The sequence below is a fragment of the Suncus etruscus genome, chromosome 7, assembly GCF_024139225.1.
Source record: "Suncus etruscus isolate mSunEtr1 chromosome 7, mSunEtr1.pri.cur, whole genome shotgun sequence".
NCBI lineage: Eukaryota > Metazoa > Chordata > Mammalia > Eulipotyphla > Soricidae > Suncus > Suncus etruscus.
In genome coordinates this window covers 123,363,768-123,376,103 of record NC_064854.1, presented here as the reverse complement: position 1 = coordinate 123,376,103, position 12,336 = coordinate 123,363,768, and the positions used below count along the sequence as shown (strand labels likewise).

General features: G+C 55.7%; 2 protein-coding genes across 8 annotated transcripts in view; both read left to right on the top strand.

The window, feature by feature from the left end:
• CACNA2D2 (calcium voltage-gated channel auxiliary subunit alpha2delta 2) overlaps window positions 1–2,582 on the top strand; it is a 158,442-nt gene extending 155,860 nt beyond the window's left edge. For 2 of the 7 annotated variants that reach the window (XM_049777326.1, XM_049777322.1), the window contains 9 exons: window positions 77–124; window positions 297–368; window positions 480–632; window positions 764–816; window positions 906–961; window positions 1,385–1,511; window positions 2,041–2,150; window positions 2,263–2,345; window positions 2,432–2,582. In XM_049777326.1, the coding sequence (XP_049633283.1) occupies window positions 77–124; window positions 297–368; window positions 480–632; window positions 764–816; window positions 906–961; window positions 1,385–1,511; window positions 2,041–2,150; window positions 2,263–2,345; window positions 2,432–2,566 (837 nt within the window). In that variant the 3' untranslated portion in view covers window positions 2,567–2,582. Of the gene's footprint in view, window positions 1–73; window positions 125–296; window positions 369–479; window positions 633–763; window positions 817–905; window positions 962–1,384; window positions 1,512–2,040; window positions 2,152–2,257; window positions 2,346–2,431 lie in introns of all 7 variants that reach the window. The other 5 variants (XM_049777324.1, XM_049777321.1, XM_049777323.1 and 2 more) reach the window with 3 other exon arrangements.
• Window positions 2,583–7,280: 4,698 nt separating this feature from the next.
• On the top strand, window positions 7,281–12,314 carry TMEM115 (transmembrane protein 115). Its single transcript, XM_049777393.1, has 2 exons — window positions 7,281–8,151; window positions 11,522–12,314. The coding sequence occupies exons 1-2, from the start codon at window positions 7,301–7,303 to the stop codon at window positions 11,721–11,723; spliced, it is 1,053 nt and encodes a 350-aa protein (XP_049633350.1). The 5' UTR covers window positions 7,281–7,300; the 3' UTR covers window positions 11,724–12,314.
• Window positions 12,315–12,336: the final 22 nt, after the last annotated feature.

Genomic DNA, 12,336 nt, shown 5'->3' with positions numbered 1-12,336 from the left:
AGCTTGGGAACCCAGATGGATGAAGCGGGATGGAAACCTGGAGGACACTTCATGGTACTTGCTTTCTGCCCAGCAGTGCGGCCCCAGCAGCCACTGTGAAATGGACTGCGAGGTTAACAATGAGGTGCGTGTACCCCAACCCTCGCTGGCCCTGGCCCTTGGCCTTTGGAGCCTAACATGCCCACTCAATTTTCCAGCTGTAACCACAACTGGGGGCTAATGCCCCCTAAACTCTGGTCTTGGACACCTATGGCCTGAGCCCTGAGTCCCCTTTCCTGCTCTCCCCACCACCTCAGGACCTGCTGTGTGTACTCATTGACGATGGGGGGTTCCTGGTGCTGTCAAATCAGAATCACCAGTGGGACCAGGTGAGGTCCCACTGTTCACAGAGCTGTGGAAGGCTGGGAGGCCAGTTTCTGAGCTTCCTGGGGAGGTTGGCATTGCCAGTACGAGTGACCGTAGCCCCCTCTTGAACCCAGGTGGGCAGGTTCTTCAGTGAGGTGGATGCCAACCTGATGCTGGCCCTGTACAATAACTCCTTCTATGCCCGCAAGGAGTCCTACGACTACCAGGCCGCCTGTGCCCCCCAGCCTCCTGGCAACCTGGGTGCTGCACCCCGCGGTGTCTTTGTGGTGAGTGCCAGGGACACCAGATGGAAGGATCTGGGCCTGGGACAGCTGGCCCCTGCCACCTCTGACTAGGGATCTGGGGGACCCTAAGAGGGAGGCAGCACATAAGCAGCCCACACCCCTCTCTGCTGCAGCCCACCATCGCAGACTTCCTTAACCTGGCCTGGTGGACCTCGGCCGCCGCCTGGTGAGTCTGGGAGAGGAGGCAGGCCGGGAGGGCCTCGGACAGGGCGCTGGGCCCCGACTCCGACTGGCCACTCCCGCTCCGTGTTGCAGGTCCCTGTGCCAGCAGCTTCTCTACGGCCTCCTCTACCACAGCTGGTTCCAAGCAGGTAGGTTTGCATCATGGAGGCCCGGCCCAAGCTAAGAGGTTGGTTGCACATAGAGACCCGGCCAATGCATGCTAAGAGGGTAGCAACACCTGGAGGCCCAGCCCATGCTAAGAGGGTTGCAACACCTGGAGGCCTGGCCTATGCTAAGTACGTTGCAACACCTGGAGGCCCAGCCCATGCTAAGAGGGTTGCACCTGGAGGCCTGACCCATGCTAAGAGGGTTGCAACACCTGGAGGCTCAGCCCATGCTAAGAGGGTTGCACCTGGAGGCCTGAACCATGCTAAGGGGGTTGCAACACCTGGAGGCCCGGCCCATGCTAAGAGGTTTCAACACCTGGAGGCCCGACCCATGCATCCCCAGAGCTGCACGGGGCTTCCCGGCGCGGGCGCGGGCTAGGGCTCAGGTGCTCGGCGCCTTCGCAGACCCCGCGGAGGCCGAAGGGGGCCCCGAGGGGCGAGAGAGCAGCTGCGTCATGAAGCAGACCCAGTACTACTTCGGCTCGGTCAACGTCTCCTACAACGCCATCATCGACTGCGGCAACTGTTCCAGGTGAGGGCGGGGCGCGAGGGGCGGGCCCAGGGCGTGGTCTTAGGGAGGTGTGTGGGCGTGGCTATGCTTGGGAGGAACTTGAAGGTAGGGAGGCACTGAGGGCGTGGCCATGTTTGGGGCGTGGCTTCCGGAGAAGCTTGAGGGCGGGACCTCAGGGAGGCGTCTGGAGTATGGTCATGCTTGGAGGCGTGGCCCCGAGAGGAGCTTGAGGGCGGGGCCTCCGGGAGCTCCCTGTGGGCGTGGTCATGTTTGGGGGCGGGGCCTTGGGAGAAGCTCGAAGGCGTGGCCTCAGGGAGGCACCTGGGGGCGTGGCCACGCTTGGAGCGGGACCTCGGGAAGAGCTGGAGGGCGGGGCCGAAAGGATAATGGGGCGGGGCCACAGGGAGGCATGGGGCATGACCATGTTTGGAAGCGGCCTCGCTTCGGGAGGGGCTTGAGGGCGTGGCCTCGGGAAGCGCTTAAAAGCGGGCGGGGCGTGGTTTGCGCGAGGGCGTGGTCACTCGACGCCCCGCCCCCGGGCCGCCCCCAGGCTCTTCCACGCCCAGCGACTGGCCAACACCAACCTGCTCTTCGTGGTGGCGGAGAAGCCGCTGTGCAGCCAGTGCGAGGCGGGCCGGCTGCTGCAGAAGGAGACGCACTGTATCCTCCCCGCCCGCCCCGGGGTCGGTCAGCCCACCCCGCAGTGCTCCCCACTCTGCCCCGCCCGCCCATGCACCCCACGCCGCCTCCTTGACTCCCCACCCATGCCCAGCGGACGGCCCGGAGCAGTGCGAGCTGGTGCAGAGGCCGCGGTACCGGAGGGGGCCGCACATCTGCTTCGACTACAACGCGACGGTAAGGGGCGGGAGGCCGAGGGACACGCACCCCGCACCCCCGGCCCGGGGCACCCCGCGATCGCCCGTGTCTGCGCCCACCCGCAGGAAGATACCTCAGACTGCGGCCGCGGAGCGTCCTTCCCGCCGTCGCTGGGCGTCCTGGCGTCGCTGCAGCTGCTGCTGCTGCTCCTGGGCCTGCCTCCCCGGCCGCACCCCCAAGTCCACGCCCACCGCCGCTGAGCTCCCCGCCCGCCCGCCCCGCACCCCCTCTCTGGCACCACCGCAGAGCCTCGCCCCTCCTTCAGCAAGGACCCACTTTTCCAGATCCCACCCCCAGGTCTGCACCCAGGAGTGGGGGGGCTCCCCAAAGGAGGACCCCCCTCCTCCGGCCACCTGTCACCGCAGAACTGACAAAGTGTCCCCCATTTTTCTCCCCTGCCCTTTGAACTTACCCTCCCACCCCACCCCACCCCGGGGCTGGGACAGGAATGAAGCAGCAGTAGGTGCCAAACCCCAAACCCGGCCCCACTGCCCCACCTCATTCATGCTCCCCTTTTTCGGGGAGACCTAGGCCTAACCTGGCCCATCTGCCCTATCCAAATCCAAATCCTGATTCTCTGGGAGAGTCTTGGAGGACTTTGAGGTGGGGCGGTTTGGGGCCTGGAGCATCTCAGCTTAAGTCAAGGCACAAGTAGGGTTCTGGGGAGCCTCTTAGTGAGGGGGTTCTGGTCCTCTCCGACTGCTGCCACACCCCAGCAAGAACACTGGATCAGATATTGCCCCACCCACACCTACCTGGAGCCCTGAGGACAGAGAGTGACCTCCCATTTAGACATGCCCAGAAGGACACAAGCAGAAACGGCCCCCCACAAACAACGGGGTGCAATATGGGCCCACAAAGCCTTACGCAGAGCCAAGGATTGGCAGGAGGGTTGGTACATACACGATCATCTCCCACTCACTGCCCACCACAAACATGACCTGCAGTCTGCTGGCCCTCTGCCTCTAAAGCTGAATGTCAAACAGTGCCAAATGTTGGAGCAGGGGGTGAAGAGCCCTCTGTGCTACCCTAACCCCCGGTGTCCCCAAAAGGCCCCCCTCGCCCCGCAGGTGCTCATTGTAACCATTTCTCACCAGTGTCAGGCCTCCAGTGGGACCATGTGCCCCTGTCTGCACCCCTTGGCAGAGGACCCCTCACCAGATGTTACCCCTTTGCCTTAGCAGGGGTGTCTTGGTCTCTCCTAGCTGGACTGTTCCACCCTAATCTGGCCCTTACACTCAGGCCTATGCCCAACCCCATCTCCTCCCATACACATACTTCTTGACCCCCAGGAGGCCAATTTGCTCTTTTCTGCTGAACATTTGCACACACACACACACACACACACACACACACACACACACACACACACACAAACTCTGCACAGAGAGGCTGGGCCCCAAGCACATCTCTTCACACCATTCATTCGGGTCATTTCTCCAAAAGGCACCCCAGCCTGGGACCAGCAGGGGACTGAGGGCAGGGGGTTCAGATGGACTGGGAGGAGGGGGGAGGGTGGTACATTAATTAATGGCCCTGTTAATTAATGTCATGTTGCTTGTTGCTTTCTCAGTGTGTGTATGGTCCGTGCCCGCTGCTGGTGCCAGGGTGGGCGCCACACTGCACACCCAGCCTAGATGCCAGCCGTGTCTTGCGGGGGTGTGTGTGTAACTGTAGTATAGTCAGGTGCTCAATGGAGAATATAAAAATAAAAAAGAATCAAACATATACAGAAAAAAAATTTTTTAAGTTAAGAAACAAAAACGACAGAAAAACAGGCAAAACAATCCCATCAGGTAGTTGTCCAACAAGCCCCAGCTAGGTTTTATTCTACTTATCACCCACCCAACCTGGCGGCCCTCACCTCGGGCTTGGGGGGACCTATGAGGGACTGGGGGGGGCCATTTCCTTTCTCTCTGCCCTTTTTTTGGTTGTTGTTCTATTTTGTACAGACAAGTCGGAAAAACAAAAGCGACAAAAAAGTCAAGAAACTTTGTAAATTATTGTGTGTGTGATTCCTTGTAAAATATTTTCAAATGGTTTATTACAAAAGATCAGTTATTAAATAATGTTCATATTTTCACTTCAAATGATTCCCATCCACTGTGTCTGGCCTATGCTGAGGGTTGGGTAGCTGGAAACAGGGACTTAGTCCCACTTACTGGTCCACTGGTAGGAAAAGCATCGTGACCTTGGTCTTCAGGGGAGGGAGTGTGGGCATAGCATTTCCCAGGCCTCCTACGCCATCCAGTTTTTGTCTTGTGTAATTGTCTCAAAGGGCTCTGGGAAAACTATTTTTGGGGGATGGGGAAGGCACTCCCAATGGTCCCAATGGTCGGAGGGGTTATTCCCGGCTTTGTGCTCAGGATCATGTGGGCCTGGGAATCAACCCCACATTCTAGATATATATGCTTTAGGTAGGGACTGAAGAGAAAGCAGGTAGCAGGTAGGGCATTTGCCTTGCATGAGATGAGCTGGATTCAATCCCTGGCACCATATACTCAGTATGGAACACTGAGCGTGGCCAGAAGTGACCCCTGAATGCAGAGCCGTGGTAAACCCTGAGGTGTAGTCCTGCATCCCCCCAACATATATAAACCCCAGAAACAAAATTACTCATGCTCCAACCCTTTGAGCTGTCTCCCAGTCCTTCTCTCCCATCTTCTTTTCTAAGCCTCCTGGCTTTTGATCTGGAGACTTTTTTTGTTTACTTCTTACTCTTACTTACTCTTGGCTCTGCATGCCGGGATCACTCTTGGTGAGACTAGGGAAACCATATAGGATGCCAAGGATTGAACCTGGGTCAACCATGTACAAGGCAAGCATCCTACCTGCTGTATTATCACTCCAGCCCCCAGAGACATGTTTTGTTTTGAGCCATACCTGATGATGCTCACGGTTACTTCTGGCTCTGCACTCAGGAATTATTCCTGGGTGCTCAGAAGATCATATGAGGTGGTGGGATTGAATCTAGGAAAGTCACATACAAGGCAATTCCCTATTCTCTATACTATCACTCTGGCCCCTGAGAGATCTCAAATACTAAGTGGCAGAAGACATCCCAGATCTCAGTAAAGACACCTTTGTTTCTTCACAACTCGATAGGGGTTAACCATAGAGTAACACCTAACTAGCACCCCCTAAGATAGTTCCCATGCCTCGAAATAGTTCCAGAGGTCCTGGCATAGACATGCTAGATAAAGAATAGCCAGTTAGATTTTTTTTTTCTTGTTTGTTTTGGGGCTACATCTGGCAATGCTCAGGACTTACTCCTGGCTCTGTGCTCAGGGGTCACTCCTAGCAGGAACCATATGGCAGTGTCCATTGAATCCCTGCCTCATCTGCTGTACTATTTCTCTGGCCCCTCCACCATAATTATAAGGTAGCCTGTGCTACCTATCTTATACAGTTATAGGATGGACTGTAATTTTACATCTTAACTCCTTTTGATCTCATGGTAGGTTCTATCACTTCTATCTTACTTCCCATGAAATTGAATTTCAAAGAAGTTCAGAAACTGGCCAGAAATATACTATAGAGGCTAAGTAGCTTGCCTTGTATGCAGCACACCCAAGTTCAATCCTCATCCACAAGCACCCAACTTGGTCCTCTGAACACAAAGCCAGGAGTAAGGCCTGGGCACTGCCACGTATGGCCCAAAATGAGAACAAAATAAAGAAAAGGTTCAGAAACTTGGCTGACATCACACAGGTACCAAATGGCCAATCAAACTTTCCAATTAATTAGACCGCCCTCCTCCCCCAGGAGTTGCCACCATGTGGTCTGAGCAATAGCACAGTGGGTAGGCTTTGCACACAGCTAACCTAGATTTGATCCCCGGGATCTCATATAGTCCCTTGAGCTGTCCAGAAGTAATTTTTATTTTATTTTTTTTTTTTTTGGTTTTGGGGTCACACCCGTTGACGCTCAGGGCTTGCTTACTTCTAGCTATGCGCTCAGAAATCGCTCCTAGCTTGGGGGGCCCTATGGGACACCGGGGATCGAACCCAGGTCCGTCCTGGGGTGCAAGGCAAACGCCCTACCGCTGCGCTATCGCCCCAGCCCCACCAGGAGTAATTTCTGAACACAGAGCCAGGAGGTAACCCCTGAACTGGATGTGGCCCAAAAACCAAAGAGAGGGGCCGGAGTGATAGCACAACGGGTAGGGGATTTGCCTTGCACTTGGCCGGCCCGGGTTCGATCCCGGGCTTCCCATATGGTCTCCTGGGCCTGCCACCAGGACCAACCAAGACTCCAACCCACACACTTGCCTGCAAGAAAACACCCACTCCATTGCTCTTTCCCGAAGAATCAGCAAGCGTGTGTCCTGAGGCCCTGCCACCTCTGGGTGCCCGCAGCTCCAGAGACGAACTGTCTTCAACTCCACCAGCCCTGAACTCGCCCACCCGAGCCAGCTTGTCTAGTCTAGCACCCGTCCCACCACCGAGCTGACCCTGGCGCACAGCCTGCTGGGGATTGTAGTTTTCCGACTGCCGTTTCCCCCGCCTCGCCTCGATCTGGGACTACATGTGCCGGCATGCCCCGGGGCCGGAAGTCCGGAGGGCTGCGCACGGCCTGCCGGGACGCGCAGGCGCAGGAGCGCTGTTTGTCGGCTCCGCGTAGGGAGGAGGAACGCGCGCAGCTAGCCAGCCGAGACCCAGCTGGGGTCGAGTCGGGTTTCTGCTCGGGGGACCGGATGGAGGAAGCGGAGTCCTGAGAGTGACAGCAAGCAGCGCGGCGGGCCGGTGCGGGGCCCAGGGGGCCGGAGCCGCCTCGGGCCTGGGCTTGGGGCCCGCGGGGCCCACTGGGGGGCCGCGCGACGGACGGCTGGAGCCGCCCGACCGGAAGCGGCGCCCGGGGCCGGGCCATCGGCCGCCCGTAGGCCAGCGACTCGGCCGGGCCCGGGCCTCCCCGCCGCCCAGCTCTCCGGGACCATGCATCGCGCCTGGCCGGGCGCTCGCCAGCACCTGGGCGCCGTGCTGGCCGGCGCCAGCGTGGTGGTGAAAGCCCTGTGCGCCGCCGTGCTGGGCCTCTACCTGCTGGCCTTCGCCGTGGACACGAGCTGCCTGGCCGTCACGCCGGGCTACCTCTTCCCCCCCAACTTCTGGGTCTGGACGCTGGCCACGCACGGGCTCGTGGAGCTGCACGCCTGGGACGTGGCCCTGAGCCTGGCCACCGTGGTGGCGGCGGGCCGGCTGCTGGAGCCGCTCTGGGGGGCCCTGGAGCTGCTGGTCTTCTTCTCCGTGGTGAGCGTGTCCGTCGGGCTGCTCGGGGCCTTGGCCTACCTCCTCACCTACATGGCCTCCTTCAACCTGGACTACCTGTTCACCGTCCGCATCCACGGCGCCCTGGGCTTCCTGGGGGGCGTGCTCGTGGCCCTCAAGCAGACCATGGGGGACTGCGTGGTGCTGCGGGTGCCGCAGGTGCGGGTCAGCGTGGTGCCCATGCTGCTGCTGGCCCTGCTGGTGTTGCTCCGGCTGGCCACGCTGCTGCAGAGCCCGGCCCTGGCCTCCTACGGCTTCGGGCTGCTCTCGGGCTGGGTGTATCTTCGCTTCTACCAGCGCCACAGCCGAGGCCGAGGGGACATGGCCGACCACTTTGCCTTCGCCACCTTCTTCCCCGAGATCCTGCAGCCCGTGGTGGGGCTCGTGGCCAACTTGGTGCACGGCCTCCTGGTGAAGGTGAAGATCTGCCAGAAGACGGTGAAGCGCTACGACGTGGGGGCGCCGTCCTCCATCACCATCAGCCTCCCGGGCACCGACCCTCAGGATGCGGAGCGGAGAAGGTACCGTGGCCTCTCGTGCACCCTTGTCAAGCTAGGGAAGTGTTGCTTGGTCGAGCCCTAGTCCAGCCCTTGAGAGGCTTGCCGTGCTTAGGTGGCAGCCAGGGGTCAGGTGTTGGGCAGATTCAGAAAGATCCAGTACCGTGTGTGTGACTCACTCTTGAGACTAAACAGCCTTTAAAGAGATCTGGAAACCAGTAAGTATTTTCCAACGCTAGGGACTGAAAGTTGCTTTCCTCTGCATAGGCCACTTAACAAATCTCAAAGAACGCCCGGTTTTCTTTGGTGGTTTGTGAAGGGCTAAAAGGAAGTGTGATACATATAACCCTGGCCTTGTCCCACACAATATTGGGATCTGAGAGCCCAAACCTATGGGAGCTAGAAGCCCTCTGGAGTATCCCAGTTCCCAAATGCCTCAGTTCAAATATTGTATTTTTCTGCCATTTATTCACTGAGAGGGAAACTTAGGATATCAATAGGGTTACCTATCCCACAAAGTCTGTGTGCTCAAACCCAGCCTCGTGATCCAAAGGAACCTGCTGACCACACTTCAATGTAGAAACCACATTTTCATTATCTGTAAACCAAGCCTGGCTGAATTACTCACTGCATACACTTTGACCAGGACAAGATACATCTTTTTTTGTTTTGTCTTGCTTCGCCACACACAGGGGTTACTCCTGGCTCTATGCTCAGAAATCACTGCCGGCAGGCTCAGGGGACCACTGTGCTATCACTCTGGCCCCATCTTTGTTTTGTTTTGTTTTTTGGGCCACACCCGTTTGATGCTCCGGGGTTACTCCTGGCTAAGTGCTCAGAAATTGCCCCTGGCTTGGGGGGACCATATAGGACGCCGGAGGATCGAACCGAGGTCACGGTCACAATCTTTCCTTGGCTAGTGCTTGCAAGGCAGACAGACACCTTACCTCTAGCGCCACCTTGCCGGCCCCACATCTTTTTTTTTTTTTTTTAATCGAGCTTGTTCTCTGCTCAGATCTATGAACTTGAGTGATCTGAGCTCCATTGGAATAGGCACTCTTTCTCCGTTTTGGTTTGGTTTTTGGGCCACACCCGGTAGTGGTCAGGGGTTACTCCTAGCTCTGTGCTCCGAAATCGCTCCTGGCAGGTCAGGGGACCATATGGGATGCCGGATTCGAACCATTAGCGGTCCTGGGTCGGCCGCTTGCAAGGCAAACGCCCTACCACTGTGCTATCTCTCCAGCCCCACACTCTTTCTTTCTCAAAGTTTTCTTTTGCTCACCTAAGAAACAAGTTCTTAGCAGACCAATTTATGAGTTCTGAAATCAGCCCCATATTTGCTTTCCAGTGGGCTATGGGATTAGATTCCATCCCTTTGTTTTGTTTTAAGGACCCACCATGGCTACACCTGGCAATGTTTGAGAGGCCGGGCAGTGCTGCTATCAAACCCAAAACTCTTTGTATGCCAGGTTTGTGCTTGATGCCTTTGAGACATCTCCCCAAGCCTGTTATTGAGGTAGTTTCCAGCTGGAAAGAATGACAGATTACTATGGACTAAAATGGGGGGCGTCAAAGACACACATGAAACTCCAGGCGTCAGAGATTAATTCTGTAACCTACACTTGTGTCTCTGGCTAATGAATCTTAAAAAAATGAAAAACAAACTACCTTAATCTTATCTTGTGGAAATGGAGCCAGAAGAATCAACTCTCACAGGTACTAGATTGCCCTCAAAGCCCTTAGGTGGACTTGGCCAGCTGTGGCCCATAAGTGAGAGTTCTTGGACTGTTGAAGTTGGCCAACAGTCAGTACATCCGTGCCCAGAACAGCAGAAATTGGACAGATGAATTGGGATGCCAGGGAGAGAGTATAGGGTGCTGCATATCTTATTGTTAGCTTACTCAGGAGTGCAAATTTCTCCAATCTATTTGACATCTAACTCCTTGCAGCTCCCACACCCCAATGGTTCTTAGTAGAAGGAAGTAGTTTCTCATTCGTGACTGTTGTAAGGAAGTCATTAACAGGTCACTGCTTTAGCATTTTAAGAGACCTAAAGGAGTTGAATGGAAGCAGGAGTCAAGGTCTGTTGCAGTAGGAAAAAAATTCTAAAAAAAAAAAAAAAAAAAAAGGTGTTCTGTAGGGCTGGAGCGAAAGCACAGCGGTAAGGCATCTGCTTTGCACGTGGCTAACATAGGATGGACCTTGATTCAAATCCCGGCATCCCATGTGGTCCCCCGAGCCTGCCAGGAGCAACTTCAGAGTGCAGAGCCAGGAGTCACCCAAAAACAAACAAACAAAAAAAACATTCTGGCCGTGCCATCTTGCTGCTTGTTGAGCTAAAGGGACAGGAGGGAAATATGCTGGGGCTTTCTGCACCTATGTCCTTGTTGCCTCTCCTGTCATATGTCCTGACACAAGGGAGATGTTGGTTCCCTGCTGGATCTGAAAATTCAGCAGGTGGTGTCCACACTGAGGCACCAAGGAGCCAAAGTAATGCTACCAGAAACTATCACTGGCAGCATGTACCTTCCACCTCCTTTTAGTACCGCCTTCACAGGTTGCCCTCAGGAGCCATAAGCTTAAGTTCTAGCCTATGCCCTATCCATGTGGAAGTTTTTCCTTCTCAGTCCTACAAGGACTGAGTATGATCCTGCAGTTTATTGTGGTCCTGGTGGTCTTGGAAGGAGAATATTACAGTTGGGTAGATGGAGTGAGCAACCCAAGCTGGCCTGTTTCCCAGGCTGAGAACTGAGGCAGGTGTTTGAATTTCAGCTTTCCCCACAGAGCCAATTCAAGAGACTCAAGACACCCTAATAAAGACTAGATGGGAGGGGCTGAAGCGATAACACAGTAGGTAGGGCATTTGCTTTGCACACAGACAACCCAGGTTCGATTCCCAGGATCCCATATGGTCCCTTGAGCCTGCCAGAAGTGATTTCTGAGCACAAAGCCACGAGTAACTCCTGAGCACATCCTATGTAGTGCCCCCCCCCCCCAAAAAAAATGAGGTAGGGATAAGTAAAAACCCTCTCCTTGGGTGTGGTGTCATTAGCCCTGGCAGAAACTCTTGTCCTAGGACTTGCTCTGCCACCCATCTGCCCATGGCACCAGTTCTGCCCATTCTGAAGCAACACCTTGATGTTGCTTGATGAAGACCCCCAGCTGGCCTTTTTTATAGTCTGTTAATGCCCCAGTTGAAGAAAAGGCTTGAGATTTTGAGTCCTAGTTCTGATAGTAGAGTGGATCCTGATCCAATTCCAGTAAGCCTAGACCCTGCATGGAGAGAGAGAATACCGGGAGCCCTCAGTAGTAAGAGGACTCAGCTTTCGGGAGAATAGCCAGGGCAGAGGCCAAATCCAGACCCAGAGTGACCTGCCCTCTTTCCTCTGACCAGGCAACTGGCCCTGAAGGCTCTGAACGAGCGGCTGAAGAGAGTGGAGGATCAATCTGTCTGGCCCAGCATGGACGACGATGAAGAGGAAGTCGAGGTCAAGGTGGAGAACTCGCCTTCAGACAAGGCCCCCACACTCCCAGGAAAGGGGCCTCTCCTAGAATCCAGCCTGATCACATTTGAGGCAGCTCCCCAAAAGCTGTAACTCCAGACACCTGGAGTTGTAATGCCTCCTCTTCCAAGCTCCCCTTGACACTCTCTCCACTACTCCGGGGCTTTTGACTGCTCTGAAGAGAGGGAAGAAGGCCCGCTGGGAATTCCCAGTCTTCAGTTTCTTGCCAACACTACCCAGGATTCCTGATAACCTGGTTCCAACTACAGACAACCACTATGCCAGGAATGGGGCCTCTAAGGCATCAGACAGTCCAGGCTATCTGAGGTAAGACTGTACCTCAGCAACCTGCCCCAAACAAGGGACAGGTGCCACAACTCCCAACTCAGCCTTCAAATCTGAGACTGGTTTCCTAGAGTCCTAGAGCCAAGGCAAGAATTTGCCAAAAGAGAAAAAAAAACCCACCTTTTGCCGGAGGTTAGGCTTGTGCAGGAGCACAGAGTTGCACATCCCTGCCCACCCCCAGAAAGACTATGTTCCTGTCAGGATTTCTGATTCCCTAGACTGTGGCGGTGGCTGCTTCAGAGCCAAAGTGGCCATGGTCCCCAGTTATTTTATACAGGACCACTTGACTGGGCAGCCAGGCCCAGCCTCGCAGTATCAATAAAGCAGTTCTTTAAGGTACGGCTCCTTGGCTACATGAGAC

What these genes read in the sequence shown, in the direction of transcription:
- TMEM115 (XM_049777393.1), top strand. Translation starts at nt 7,301, where the DNA reads ATGCATCGCGCCTGGCCGGGCGCTCGCCAGCACCTGGGCGCCGTGCTG. An exon ending in CAGGATGCGGAGCGGAGAAG is followed by an intron (nt 8,152 to 11,521) that starts GTACCGTGGCCT and finishes TCCTCTGACCAG; the next exon opens with GCAACTGGCCCTGAAGGCTC.